The sequence below is a fragment of the Centropristis striata genome, chromosome 16 (genome assembly GCF_030273125.1).
Source record: "Centropristis striata isolate RG_2023a ecotype Rhode Island chromosome 16, C.striata_1.0, whole genome shotgun sequence".
Classification (NCBI taxonomy): Eukaryota; Metazoa; Chordata; class Actinopteri; order Perciformes; family Serranidae; genus Centropristis; species Centropristis striata.
The window spans coordinates 29,443,190-29,457,576 of record NC_081532.1 but is presented as its reverse complement, the minus strand read 5'-3'; the positions used below and the strand labels follow the sequence as shown (position 1 = coordinate 29,457,576).

General features: G+C 38.3%; 2 protein-coding genes across 2 annotated transcripts; both read left to right on the top strand.

Moving 5' to 3' along the window:
• Positions 1–201: 201 nt before the first annotated feature.
• On the top strand, positions 202–3,191 carry chmp3 (charged multivesicular body protein 3). Its single transcript, XM_059353338.1, has 6 exons — positions 202–350; positions 892–952; positions 1,362–1,541; positions 1,692–1,813; positions 1,944–2,058; positions 2,222–3,191. Exons 1-6 carry the CDS (start codon positions 306–308, stop codon positions 2,359–2,361), a joined length of 663 nt encoding a protein of 220 aa, XP_059209321.1. The 5' UTR covers positions 202–305; the 3' UTR covers positions 2,362–3,191.
• A 1,546-nt stretch (positions 3,192–4,737) lies between these two features.
• On the top strand, positions 4,738–13,888 carry reep1 (receptor accessory protein 1). The gene is made up of 8 exons (XM_059353129.1): positions 4,738–4,813; positions 6,364–6,436; positions 6,540–6,616; positions 7,445–7,565; positions 7,955–8,068; positions 8,706–8,868; positions 10,594–10,856; positions 11,837–13,888. Exons 1-8 carry the CDS (start codon positions 4,782–4,784, stop codon positions 11,906–11,908), a joined length of 915 nt encoding a protein of 304 aa, XP_059209112.1. The 5' UTR covers positions 4,738–4,781; the 3' UTR covers positions 11,909–13,888.
• The last annotated feature ends 499 nt before the right edge of the window (positions 13,889–14,387 follow it).

Genomic DNA, 14,387 nt, shown 5'->3' with positions numbered 1-14,387 from the left:
TTCAAAACATTAATTAGAGAAATGTTTGGGTAGGTTTTAACTGGGCATGTGAAAACATTTTAAAGTTTACATGTTAAAATGGCTTTATAAATAAGCTATTAACTCATATTGTGTTGGTTGTGTGTCTAGTTCGACTTCAACATCACTTGAACACTTGTCCTTGTTTCCTTGATGAGGACCAGATGGACTGAACGCTCCTTCATGTTCGTACTGAGCCCGAAACAGGAAGTGCTGGTTCAACAAGCTAAACTAGCCAGCTAGTTCTAGTCAGGTAGGTTAGCTTGGCATTTAACTCACTAGTGAAAATGGGGCTGTTCGGCAAATCAGCAGAGAAAGCACCAAAGGAACTGGTGAGTACAACAGCTGAAACCAGCCTTGTCTTTAAGAGTTATGGTGTGTAGTAAGAATACTACACGACTTGCTAACGTTAGCTGTCAGTTCAGCTCCGCTTACTTCGTCCACTCTGTTGCTACTTCTTGCTAACTGAACAGTTTCACGCTAGTCTAGTTTTTTAAAAATGGCAACAGACGCTGTATTGGAGTTAGACGTAAACCCGCATCATTGGTGTCACATTTACCGCTGTGCGTTTCTAGACATGCCTCATTAACCGATCAGCTAATCTTATTTGTTGGTTTCTGTGCTCAGTGCTAGCTAGTTAGCATCCAAGCTAAGACTCGTATGCTGTCAGTCACATCAGTGTAAACAAACCCTGATTGTGTTCGCCCTAGCGCAGCTGACATCGTAAATTCTGACAGTTTTGCTGTTTAACGTTATACATTGCTGTCGTGTAATGTTACATGTTGTAACTCGATGTTGAAGCGGGAATTACAAAGTTACTGTAATTGTTATGACAGTGTCAATGTAGTTTATAATGACAGTGTATCATTTCAGGTCAATGAGTGGTCTCAAAAAATCAGGAAGGAAATGAGAATGATTGACAGACAAATTCGAGGTAAGAAGGTCACTATTTAACACTCCCACTCAACAACTGCATTTTTAAAATAGTGTATATTTTTTATTGTAACATGTCATAGTAAAACATTTACTTAAATTTACTTTTATGATTAGTCTTTAATTTTTTCCCACCTGAAAAAGAATGGAAGAGATAATCACATTAGCTTCAGTTGGTATACCTTGATGCAAAATAGGGACACTTAAAAGCATAATTATCTTAAAACACATCTGTTTGAACTTGCATCTGCTGAGTTATTTCATTGGCTTATCAGCTGGAAAAAAATCGAATCTAGTATGAATATATAAGATGGTCAATTTGTGTCGGTATATATTTTATTCAAATTGCATTGACATTGTTTGTTAATTTTTCTGTTGTCGTATGTAATGACATTACCCCTTTGTTTCAGATATTCAAAGGGAAGAAGAAAAAGTTAAAAGATCTATCAAAGACGCTGCCAAAAGAGGGCAAAAGGATGTGTGTGTTGTTCTTGCAAAGGAGATGATTCAGTCAAAACGAGCTGTCACCAAACTTTACGCCTCCAAAGCCCACATGAACTCTGTGCAACTCAGCATGAAGAATCAGCTTGGTGAGTTTAGCAGCTGGGTCATTAGACGGATGAAAAGTTTTGTTTAAAAATTCTTTATTGTCATCAGGTGAGCAGTTTGCTCTTTTATCATAGACCTTAATGTTCTTCTCTGCACTTTCAGTAAAGGAAATGTATTTTGTGTGTTTCTAGCTGTACTGCGTGTAGCTGGGTCCCTGCAGAAGAGCACAGAGGTGATGAAGGCGATGCAGAACCTAGTGAAAATCCCAGAGATCCAAGCCACAATGAGGGACCTATCAAAGGAGATGATGAAGGTCAGCAGCCATGTCCAACATAAATGAAACACTGCGGCTAACTGATCACCATTTCTTATTTATAAGAACAAGTTTCAAAACAATGGCATCATGTAGAAATATGTATTTCATATATATATTCATTTGTCAGGCTGGCATCATTGAGGAAATGTTGGAAGACACATTTGAGAGCATGGAAGATGGAGAAGACATGGAGGAAGCGGCAGAGGAGGAAGTTGACAAGATCCTCTTTGAGATCACAGCAGGTAAAGAGATTTGTTCAACTTAATTGTCACAAAACATTCTTACAATCCTGTTTCGTTACAAGGGTTTGGTTTCTAGATTTTAGATCTGAACCACAGATTGAATTTTACATCATGAATTAATAATACTGAAAGCTCTGATTCATGGTTCTATTTGCTTTGTTAGGTGCCCTTGGCAAAGCGCCAAGCAAAGTCACAGACGCCCTGCCTGAAATCCAGCCCGCTGCAGCTGCTGCAGTGTCAGAGGATGAATCAGAGGAGGACATTGAAGAGATGCAGTCCAGATTGGCCGCTCTGAGGAGCTAAGATGATCTGCCACTGTCCTATCGAAGTCAGTCTGCTCACTCCAACAAGGACAGAGACAATGCTGGTGCTGGATCGACAGTGCTGCGCATCCTCGCCGCTTCATGTTATAATTATTATAACACATAATCATTTGAGGTTAACTTTGTGCTACAACAGTTAATGTCTTTAAAAAGTTTTTTTTATAGAACTCAGCCAGAAAAAAAGGTGTTTTTGCTTTTTGTCTTTTATTATCAGGGGTAACCCTAGGTAAGTCTTTATTATCCAAAGTCAAACAGAAGGTTTAAGAAAGTGTACATAATGTAAGTATGAAAAGCCTGCTGTGCCTACAGTGCTTCATCAAATTCTTCTGTCCTAAGTTATGGACTGATGGTGGAGGCACTCGGCTATTTATGATCCAAACAAGTGATTAAATAACCACCCTGCTCTTAAATCACACCCTAGATTCAGCAGTTGTTCTAATCTGCTCAGATACATTTTGTAAGCGACAGCTGTTCTGTTTACTGTACCTAGCCTACATTATCCAAAACACTAGAGATGGTGGGGGGATTTCTCCTTTTGATAGTTCATTTTCTGTACAGTCAAAATGTATCTATTCTATATGTGGTCATGTATGTTCAGTGCACGCATACTACGCTAACCCATTTTTGGCATTAACATTCAACTCGTTAAATGTTTGACTTTGTATCAAGATTGAGTTTCTTCTCAGCAGGAAGATGCAGAGGAAATGGAAAGGTTGGTTAGTGCAGAACCTGTGTATTGTGGAAGTATTGTGTGTATAATTTTTCTATGTGAATGGGGGAAAAATCTGAAAGTAAACTTTTAAGATCAAAGGTTGCCAATAAGTGACTGTATTACACATTTTCTGCTTTCCACAATAACTTATTATACATTAAGCTCTTCAATATCAGAACAAACACTAAAAAACCTCTTGTCTTAATCTAATCAGAAATAAGCTTTTGGGAAATCTGAACCTGCTAGTTTGCAACAGCGTTCTCAAAAGGCCAGAAACTGTACTGCATGGAAAATCTAATTCTGTTGTCACAAACACCTGTCCGTCAGATGAAATGGCTTGCTCAGCAGTTCTGAAAACAAACGTGGCAGAGAAGAGTTGAATGACTGAAAGTGTTGCTTTTCATCATTCCGCTGCTCAGGGATTTCCATCCAGTAATAATTAGTTCATAGAGGTATGACGCAGAAACTTGACCCAATAATAATTTCCTTTTTTTATTTCACCTGCAAGACAATGGGAATCATATTGCATTATATTGATTTGAGAGTCTGTTTTGGTTTGGTTTTTGAGGGCAGATGTAAAGCTTTTGGGTGGTGTTTTTGGGTGTCCTTGTTTTGAAGCCATTCCTTGGCTTCAAAATGGAAAAAAGGATTAGATTTCTACCAGCCACAGCCCTTCCTCAGCAGCTTTTGTTGTACTTTAACAAAACCTTGCCTCTGTTGTGTGGTTTTAGTATGTAGGCCAGAGTCTGGACCACAAAGCAAAGGTAATGGGGCTTTAATGGAGCAGGTATTCCCAAAGGTTGTCTAGTTTTAAAAGCTGTGTTGTGCTAAAAATATTTTAATGTCATCAAGCAAAATACAGCAAACAATCTATGGTCCCAGCTTCTCCAATGTCAGGATGCACTGTTTTCTTTTTTTAACCACTGTGAAGTGAATATTACTAGGGCTGCTCCCTCTGTCAATTAGTCGATCAGGCAGAATGACTCAGTTCCAAGAAACGTATGAGCACATCACTGGTGAACAGTATCTTAAGTGGTGCCTTTGCAATACTCTTTTTGGTGAATATCTGTTTTACAGATCTGTCAACTTATCAGTCGATAAAATCAGTGTAAATCAACTAAGAATTTCTTTATTCAAGGACAGCCCTAAATATTACCAATCTGAACACAGCCATTGGGTTTTAAGGATTTGTAATAGGAATTTTTTTATACTACATTTCATATTTTACGTGTTATAGACAATCATCTAGCAAATTATAAGCAACGGATTATGTGTAAAGAAGTAGCCGTGTGTTGCACTTTTTTCTTCGTATTAGGGCAAATAAAGCTGCCATGTCTGCTGGGTGCAAAGTTCTGAATGGGAGAAGGTGCACACGCTGTGGGAGGGTGTCAATGAGGCTCCGGCAGAAAATAATATCTCCGAGGTTATTCAGGTAGGCCTAATGCAAACAATGATATTGCATCTAAACACAGTTTTGGCCAGGCAGCCTCATCTTTACCCACCAGGCATGCTGGGTATCCGTGTGGTCTGTGCAGTGCAACACTGCCATCTAGGGATAAAAGCAGTCACAGTGCGCTCACTGTTTATCCTGCATCACGTTGCTGACTGTGTGCGTCCAGACGCCGCCGCCTGTCATCTGGAGGAAACTCCTCCCCGCAGACAGCGCGTCCTGTCGCCTTTCCAGCGCAATGGTCTCCTGGATCATCTCTAGACTTGTGGTGTAAGTCATTTTATTATTTCTTTCCATATGCTGTGTCACAGAGTAGGTTAATAATAAATTGACGTTCCCGGTTATTGCGGGTTATTGAGCCGCTCAGTGAAGGTGCAGGAGCGGCGCGCTTTACGAGCCCCCGCAGATTGTCTAATATTTAATCAGAATCAGACGTCAGTGTGAAAGGAGAGCAGCCGCCTGTTTATTAGATTTTGGCTGAAAAACAGTCCAAATTCCACAGGACTGCACTTTGCCATTTCAGCAGCAGGAATGCTTAGCTAGGCCTGTACAAACCTTGTATGTGGAGCGCTCAGTACAGTAGCCTGGCACTCTTTGTGTTTATCAAGTGCCCCTTTTTATTACAGACAAAGAGGTGACGCGATCGGCTGATTAATTTATTATCATCAGTGAAATGATATGAATCAGACTCATCTTTCACTGACAGGAAGCTAAATGTCACTGAGCGGCGAGGTGACTGAACAAGAGGAGCGGTCTTTGAGTGGAGCCATATTCTCTGTTGATGTCCCATATTGGGAAAAAAACAAAAGGGATGGGTCAGCTTTCTCAGGTTACAATGCAAGAGTTATTCATGTAATAAGACATGCATGCATACACCCCGATATATCGTATCATAGCCAGGAATTTGAATGATTAAACATGTATTACAGAAAGCCTGCAAGTTGTGGTTATTTTTACCTGCACAAAGTATGAATCAGCGCCATTGCAGAGCGTGTGGAGTAGCCTATACCAACAGCAGGCCCAACCTCAAAATAGTGATGCAATTAAAATTAGGTTACAAGATCTTGTTACATAGAAATAACTGCCTCAGCCCTGGCCCTTCACATCCTGGTTATGTGGGTCATTTTGCGACCAATCTCGAACAAAATGTATAGGTGCGCGCCCCACTATTTATTTTTAGTGTCCTTGTTGTTCCTTGACTCTGTTTGCTGGCCAAGCGCGAGAGGTGCAACATGATGTGGGTCAGTAATTTGATCAGGTCACACTGACAGCTGTTGCCTGGCTGTAGCACTTCAACAGGGTCCTCTGTCCGGGACACCCAGCAGCACAGGTGTCTGCACACAAATAGAGATTTAGAGAAAAGGAATAAAACACATGGAAGCTAATTTTACCCCGTAGCTGTAAGTTTAGCACCTTGACAGCTTGTTTAGCCAAATCAGACAGGGTAACACTGAACTGTGGATGGTTAGTTTAATAGTTTCTTTTTTGGAAGGGAAAGTGTTTCTGTTTTATCTTGATCTCATCTGACAACCTTCCCATCAGTTTACTTGTGAAGCTCAGAAGGCTCAAGGACAAAAATGTGTTCTATAAATGTATACATTAGATTTATGAAGACAGAAATACATTTGACATTTTAGCCCAGGTATTATTTATGAAAGCCTTATTCAAAATCTGCCATTCATAATACAATATAGTGTCCGTAATCATGATTTATTACATTTGAAATGTCTTGATTTTATCTTTTTCATGCACATTTGAAATATCTGTTGATCTGAAGTCTTTTGTTTGTGTAGTTGACACACCCTTTTTCTGTCTTCTAGACTCGTGTTCGGTACACTATACCCTGCATACTCATCTTATAAAGCTGTGAAGTCAAAAGATGTGAAAGAATATGTGAGTACAGCAATTCTATTTTTAGGCATTTTCATCTAATAGAGGTGATTCTACAAGGTGTTGTGTGTAGCTACTTTAACTATTTTACATATTTACATTTTAGGTGAAATGGATGATGTACTGGATAATATTTGCACTATTCACTGCTGTGGAAGTGTTTACAGATATGTTTCTTTGTTGGTAAGTGACTTCAAATATTTATTGATGACATGGTAATTATTAAAACTTGGCTGTTTTTGTCTTTATCACATACTATACTTTGTAGAGCCTGGCCAATATTTATTTATCGACCTCACACGGATATAGTGGTATTCATTGGGATCAGTAAAATTAAATTAAATTAAATTTTAAAAACATTTTTTTACTTTCTATAGAGCAGAAAATTGTGCTTTGGCTTCTGCAAATTATAATTATTATTATTATTATTATTATTTTCAGTGTGCGTTGTGGTTTTGTGGTTTTTGTTGTCGTTGAGGTGGTGGATGTATGGACCTGCAACTTAAATTTAAAAAAAATAAGACAGTTGGTCAAAAAAAAAGAAATGTATTGCTTATTTCTTGGGGTTATTTAAAAATAGTGTCAGATAGCATTTTTTTTCCTGTATTTAAATGGTCAGCAATTGGCTGATACTAAACATTCAGTACAGATGCTTATTTAAAATGTATTATATTTTTATTCATTTTTTATTTCCTCAGGGTTAATTTCTACATTTGTTTGTCAATGTAATACATTATAATGGATAATAATGCTAAATATGAGGAGTTGTTTAGTTCAGATTAGTTATTTGTTTAAGAAAGAAGCCTTTGCAGAGTTATATCAGTGGAAAGTCAGTGCACAGCCCACGTAGAAAAGGTGTGTTTTCATTCCAACTCAAACATTAAAACGATATCAGTCTAAAAAAAGTCCCTGATGGGTCAGGCGCTAATATTTTGTTCCTGAGATGTAAAGCATGTTTCTTATTATGGTTTGTTGTATCAGCGGCTCCACCACTTTGTGTCTTCATTGCAGGATTCCTTTCTACTATGAACTGAAGATAGCCTTTGTGGTTTGGCTGCTGTCCCCTTACACTAAAGGCTCCAGTGTGCTATACAGGAAGTTTGTTCATCCCACGCTTTCCTCAAAAGAAAAGGTGAAACCCCTTCCTTTTGTTGTACCTTCCTTGTTTTTCCTTGATTCAGTTAATAGAAAGGCTTCTAGGTGAAAACATTCAGTTTAATTTGGTGTGCATGTTTAGTGTTTTGTCACTAATAGAATTTGAACTTTGCAGCTGTGTAAAGAACAAAAGTGCCTTTGTGCCAATTCACTTTTCCACTTTAGCTGTTAAAGATGTGTTTGCAGGACAGGGGAGAGGAAGTGTCATGGTGTTCCTCCCTTTCTCCTTTCCTTTTTCCTCTATGTCTGAGTCAGGAAACGCGTTAGTTAGTTAGTGAAGATTAGAACACAACTGGGCAATAAAAGAAACACCTGTTAATAATAATAATAATAAAAAGAGACACAATGTTCATGTTGTTTTTTCAGGACATTGATGAGTACATCTGCCAAGCGAAGGACAAAAGCTATGACACACTGGTGCATTTTGGGAGAAAGGGGCTGAATGTTGCTGCCACAGCTGCAGTCATGGCTGCAACAAAGGTAATGCACACTCTGGGTATTTGTTTTGTACTGACCTGGGGATACAGTGGGGCCAGTGGTGGAATGTAACTAAGTACATTTACTCAAGTACTGTACTTAAGTACAATTTTAAGGTACTTTACCCACTTCACTACATTTAGAGGCAAATATTGTACTTTTTACTCCACTACATTTAGCTGCCGGCTTTAGTTACTTTTTGGGCCAAATTTGAAATGATAAATCATAACAGCATATTAAGTAGTTAAAAGCCCTGTCTTTACTAAATCAAAACAATGCTTACATAAATGCGTCAATACAAATAATGCAATAATATATTTAAAATATATAACAATCTGAGTGGGTTAATTCTGCATAACAAGTACTTTTACTATCGATACTTCAATTAAATTTTGATGCTGATACTTTTGTAATCAGTTAGTTTTGAATGCAGGACTTTTACTTGTAGTGGAGTAATTTTACAATGTGGTATTAATATTTTTACTGAAGTAAAGGATCTGAATACTTTCCATCACTGAGTGGTGGGTCATTGTACATGATATATAATAAGGTCTTTTAGCCTATCCTTATGTTTAAAGAAAACCATTCATGTTATTAACTGTCACACACTAAACTAAACCTCCTGTGCTTCCTGTTCCAGAGCCAAGGGGTCCTGTCAGACAGACTGAGGAGTTTCAGCATGCAGGATCTGTCTTCCTATCAGGATGAGCCTGTTAACACCGGCCCTGGCACCACGCAGCCTGCAGCAGCACAGCATCGGACCAGGTCTATGATGCGCAGCAAGTCGGAGAGCTACAACAAAGGTGAGCAGAAATTAATCTAGCCAGCACAAAAAAAACAGGCTAATAATGTTATAGCTGCATATTAAAACTCTGTTCAGTGTAACGAATATTAGCCATAATGGTGCCATTATAATGCAATAACAGTGCCTGGCTCGTTTGTGTAAAACAGGTTATCTCGCAGATTTCTGTCTTCCTGTTCAAGCTTGTTTAAGCTGGCCGATATTGTGTAGAGCCTCTGCTTTCCTGAGTGGCCCCTTATAACTTCAGTCCTTTCTTCCTGTTTGGAGCCAGTCAGGCCTCACAGGGCTGCCAGGCTCACCACCCTGTGATAACACTCACATGTAGCTGGGGGGATTTGTTCCCATTTTAACATCACGCGGAACAGTTGTTGATTGTTTTTATCTGGATCGGGTGTCATGTTTTCTTTTCGGCTGATAATTATTCCTTTATAGAAAAAATGTGGACATAACATTTAGACACAGCTGGATAGATTGGACTGAAATGTCTCTGCAGTTAAGGCACAAATGGCATTTTAATCAAAACAAAGGATTTGGGTCAAAAAATGTTTGAGATGGAGCACTTTTTGGACTCAAATTGCATTAGTTGAGATGCTCTTTGGATAAGGATACATGTGGAATTAACTCCAAAACACAAAAAAATTGAATTTCATGCCATGGTCATGTTAGACCTAAAACTTCATCTTATTCCAGCATCAAGCCCGAAAGAAATGCAAAATGCATCAGAGTTGTTGTTTTTTTTTAGGTCTAACGTGACCATTCCAACACAAGAAAGAAACTGAGATAATTTTTTTTTATCTGTAAATGTTCTTAACATAGCTAGTGTCATTTTATGATTCCACTTACTTATAGATTCCATTTAATTTAAAGGATAAATCAGGTGGTAAATATCAACAAATCCCATTAATAGACCAAAACTTGTCATGTTTTAGTCCACACCCTGCCTGTGGCTCTGAGGCCCAAGATGATCGGTTCCCACTGAAGAACCACAAAGATAATTTATTTAAAAAAATGTTAAAACAGGAATAAACAGTGCATTAGTTGGGGACTGTATTCAGCAGTGGATTGATATACATTTGGTGCCTTAGTGAGTAATTATGGCAGCAGGATGGTGTATGTTGGATTGAGTCAAAATAAACTATAGTCCCCACGTTCACTGTATTAAAAACATGTGCAACATTATGTCTCACTGATGTGTTAATGTGTTGGACAACAGTGGAGGTCTTTGGCACAGAGGATAAACTAATATAATCATTTCTTGTTGGCTTTGGTCTTTTCTAGGGATTTTTTCACAATATGAAAAATATATAATACCACACAAATTGTCCTTTTAAAAGCTCCAATTACTATGACACTTAATTTAAACAAAATTATCAAATATATGTGTTGGCTTTCTGTTGTCAGTGCCTTGCATGACATAACAATTGGCCTGAGTGGACATATTGTAATTCAGCACATATGAAAAAGAGATTTCATATGAACCGGCTTGTTAGGCTGAGCTGCAACAAATTGGTTCTCACTTATGATACTTCCCGTTTGGCCTCTGCTCTGAGGTCTGCAGAATGATAATGCATTATAAAATTAATGATAATGCATCATAAAAACCCTGTTGACCAAAACCAGATGCCACTTTACAACACTTAAAAAGTACTTGGCTTTCAATTCAGCAGACCAGAGACAGGATTTACACATTGTTCATCCCTTCCACCGACCTTTTTTCACGGTACAGGACAGGATTTTGACGTGACTGAGTATGAGATGTTGGGGTTGGACCAGTTGGACTCCAAAGAGTTGCTGTCCCAGACCAGTTCACCTTCTGAGTCTGAGTCCTCACCCATTACACCCTCACTGACACCCCAGTCCTCCCCACCGCCCACACCCTCTCCACCTCCCTCACCTCCAGCTCCGGAGCAGCCTGAGGAGGTGGGGAGAGGGTGGCAGACTGCATCCAGCTCTCCACAGCTCAGGCTGATGAAGAGGAAGGCTCCTGAGGTATACTGCCTCGTCCACGTGGCTGCTCAGCTGCTGCCTGATTCTAACTGCCCCTAGAGACTGGTGATTTACTCACCGATTCACTAATTTCTGCTGCTGTGTAGCTAAATAAATCATCATGGTTCAGCACTCAGCGCTGCAACTATGGAGCGTCAGGCTGCGGACAGGATTTCTGCACTGATGAAGCTGAACCATGTATTGTGGACTTATTGTTTAGTTGACATTAATGTGATCTTGCTCTTGCATGATTGCTCACTTGTTTGGAAATGTGGCATGGGAAAATGTCCAAACATGGTTGACATATTGAAGTGTCTTCCAGTGTATTTCAGCCCTGATAACACTTTTGATGTGATGTTTATGGAATATATCCTGCATAACCAGCTGCTGATTAACGGGTAATCATTAATACAATTTAACATCTAATTTCAGTTTGTTTGGCTTTCTGATGTAAATTAAGCTGCACTGATTTAACGATGATGCCGGCAATGCTCATATTTGTCTTAGAAATCAACAAATCCCACAGAGAGAAACAAAACCAACAATGATCCCACAATAAGTATTTTCTGTATAGCTAAAGTTGCACTAATATACTTTTTTCTCTTGGAACATCTAAAAATAAAATAGTAATAATAACAACAAATAAAATGCACTATGTACATGCTTTCCCTGAGTTAATAGTATTGGTTATTATGAGATAAATCATTTTAATCATCCTCAGCATGTAACTATAATCTAATTGCACATGTAATCAAATGTAATCTGGGCTGATGGTTGTTCAGTAGGAACCAATGGGCTTTTGATGGAGGCAGCTCATTCACAGACTGGGTATGGAAGTCAGAAAATCTTTATCAAAAAAACAACACATTATTCATTTTGTTCTTAACTTGGGATTTGTTGCCAATAAGAAATCTTTTAAAAACTGTTATCTGACTAAACTCCATCACCCTCTTTGCTTTATCCTCATCTGTCCTCCCTTCTAGCCTCCTCTTAGAGTCTTAAGGCCTCTCACAAGATCCAGGAGTGCTCTTTCTTCGAACAATGAAGCCATGTGAAACTGTCCTACAGACTCCTCCAGCTGCCTTTGCTGCAAGAAGTAAAAATACTGAATGGCCAAAAGCTACATGACTGAAGCAGCCTTGCTTTGGAATAAGGTATTACCAAAGTGACCTATGATGACCCCTCCATATATAGCCTAGTATATGGCTTATGATTAAAAACAATGAGGTTTTTTGACACTGATATAGTTCAAATGAATGAATGGGCTCCATGCTGATAGACATTTTGAGTTTGTGGGTTGTTGAATATGTATTTATGTACAGTTTGTGTGTACTTCATGTTTCTGATTTGATTGTTTTATATATCAGGTTTGGGTAGGCAATTGCATGTATGTCTTCCTAGTCATTAGTCCGCTGTTTATTTAAAGGGATAGTTTGGTTGTTGTTTTTTTAAGTGGGGTTGAATGAGGTACATCTCAATAGTCATTTTTGGTGTTTCAAAGGGTCAGTTTGGACTCTCCAATGTCACATAGTAACACAAACACACTAACCGATTGAGGTGTGCTCCTGTGTTCTGCATAGTAAAATCACAGTTGTTGTCAATGAGCAGAACATAAAACAGACTTAGTTCCCCCCAGTGTAAACCTAAACAGCGACGTCTGACTGCAAGGTAAATCTGTGAAAATATTCTAAATATAGCATGAAGTCAAAGTGATATTAATCTTTAAAGGTGGGCCTCTTTGGGGCGGCTAAAATATGACTTGCTGCTGCCTCTATCCACAGCAGCTTATCATCTGTGTCCTGCTTCTCCAAACTGGGGACGTGCCGACCGCCACCTACTACTAATACACCGACTATAAATAAGTGCCTCATTCAACCTCACCTAAGTAACTCCAAATTATCCCTTTAACAGAATGTACTGTCACTGAATACTACTGCCGGCATCGAGAGCGACATGGTCACTGTTAGAGAATGTGTTAAAAGCCAAGGATCAAAAGAAAAGGCTGTTTTTTGACCCCTTTTTTTTTCGTTCCGATGAAATATCTGAATCCTGCACTGATTAATTGTCACATTACGTTATTTAGAAATCACTAAAACCCCATTCGGAGATGAGACATCCTACCTTAGTAGTAAAGAAAAGTCGGGCAGAAGTGGCAGAGAATATTCCGTTATTTACCTCTCTATTAAAGCCTTAAAGAAAGACATACAAATATAAGATGTCACCACACATGCTATAAGTATTTCTAACTATGTTCTCATTAAACAATCATTTTGCACTATGTTAAGAATATAAAATGACTGCCCTCAATGCTCATAAATGGCCAAAAAAAATAGTCATAACAAATCAGTGGCTTTTTGTTGTCACCAATAACATTATCATTATTAGTTATTTCTTCTGTGGTAAAGAAATAATTACTTGTGTAACAAGGTCACGACTACAAGAGGTTTCCTCAGTGGTGCAGACTGTTTTTGACAATCTACTGTTCAGTTTGTTAGCATGTTTTGTCATTTGATTGACAATTGATTTGGCAGTTAAAGGCCAATTAGGAATATGTTACTTTCAGTTGTAGCAGAAATAGGATATGAGTAAATATTAACTGTTTATGAACATGGTTCTTTTTCCATGTTTGGAATCACTGTGTAGTGCTTTGCTGTTAACCGAGCAACACTAATCCCAACGAGCTTAACTTCTACTTGCTTTATCTTTTTTTAGGAACTCATTAGAGGGACTTTACTAGTTCGCAGGTTTACAAATAGACATCTATGTTAATATTGCATGGTGATGCACTGTTTTCATCCTGTACTTTATTCAATGAGCCTGAATCATAGCAACATTTTACATCACTGTGTTTGGTTGTCGATTGGTGGACGTTGCGCTGTAGATTTATAATTTTTCATCATATCTGTATCACGTAGGGGCGGGTTGAAGTTTGAGACAAAAGCTTCTCAGGTACAAATGTTCTGTTTACACCTCATTCACTCTGATGTTGTAGATACACTTGTTATGCACATGAAAATGTCCTTTTAATGGATATATGGTGAAAAAAAATCAAATCAGATTGTGTTTCAACGTCAGTAGTATCAGTGTTCGTGTTGGAGGTGATTTCCTTCTATTAAAATTCATGCAAAGTAAAACTGAGAAAAAAACATGTTGCTAAGTAGCAGATTTGTATACGTGTGTAGACTGAAACTCATCATTGCACGATGTTTATTAATTTGTAAGAAAATTGGAGTTCTTAAATGGTTTTGTTCAGATGACATGGTAAACAATGTCATTTTTAAGTTGCTTTGTAGAAAGAATATGAAATGTTACGACTATACATACATGTTGGCTATACACATATATATATGAACAATGTCTTATTTACTGATAAATTAGCCACTTTGACTTTATTCATGAGGAGACACCACTTAAGTTATCCTAAGAAATTTTGTTCTGGCAGGCCAGAATGTCAAATTACTTAAATTTCAACTTGATTGTGAAACAAACAGTGAAGTGATGACATGATGGTCATGGCTACCAATTTATTGTTCT

Bases quoted from the DNA above. Each gene is read 5' to 3' on its own strand.
- chmp3 (XM_059353338.1), top strand. From the start codon at position 306: ATGGGGCTGTTCGGCAAATCAGCAGAGAAAGCACCAAAGGAACTG. The intron at 953-1,361 runs GTAAGAAGGTCA...CCTTTGTTTCAG, and splicing joins GATTGACAGACAAATTCGAG to ATATTCAAAGGGAAGAAGAA. The intron at 1,814-1,943 runs GTCAGCAGCCAT...TTCATTTGTCAG, and splicing joins TATCAAAGGAGATGATGAAG to GCTGGCATCATTGAGGAAAT.
- reep1 (XM_059353129.1), top strand. From the start codon at position 4,782: ATGGTCTCCTGGATCATCTCTAGACTTGTGGT. The intron at 6,617-7,444 runs GTAAGTGACTTC...TCTTCATTGCAG, and splicing joins ACAGATATGTTTCTTTGTTG to GATTCCTTTCTACTATGAAC. The intron at 8,869-10,593 runs GTGAGCAGAAAT...TTCACGGTACAG, and splicing joins GTCGGAGAGCTACAACAAAG to GACAGGATTTTGACGTGACT.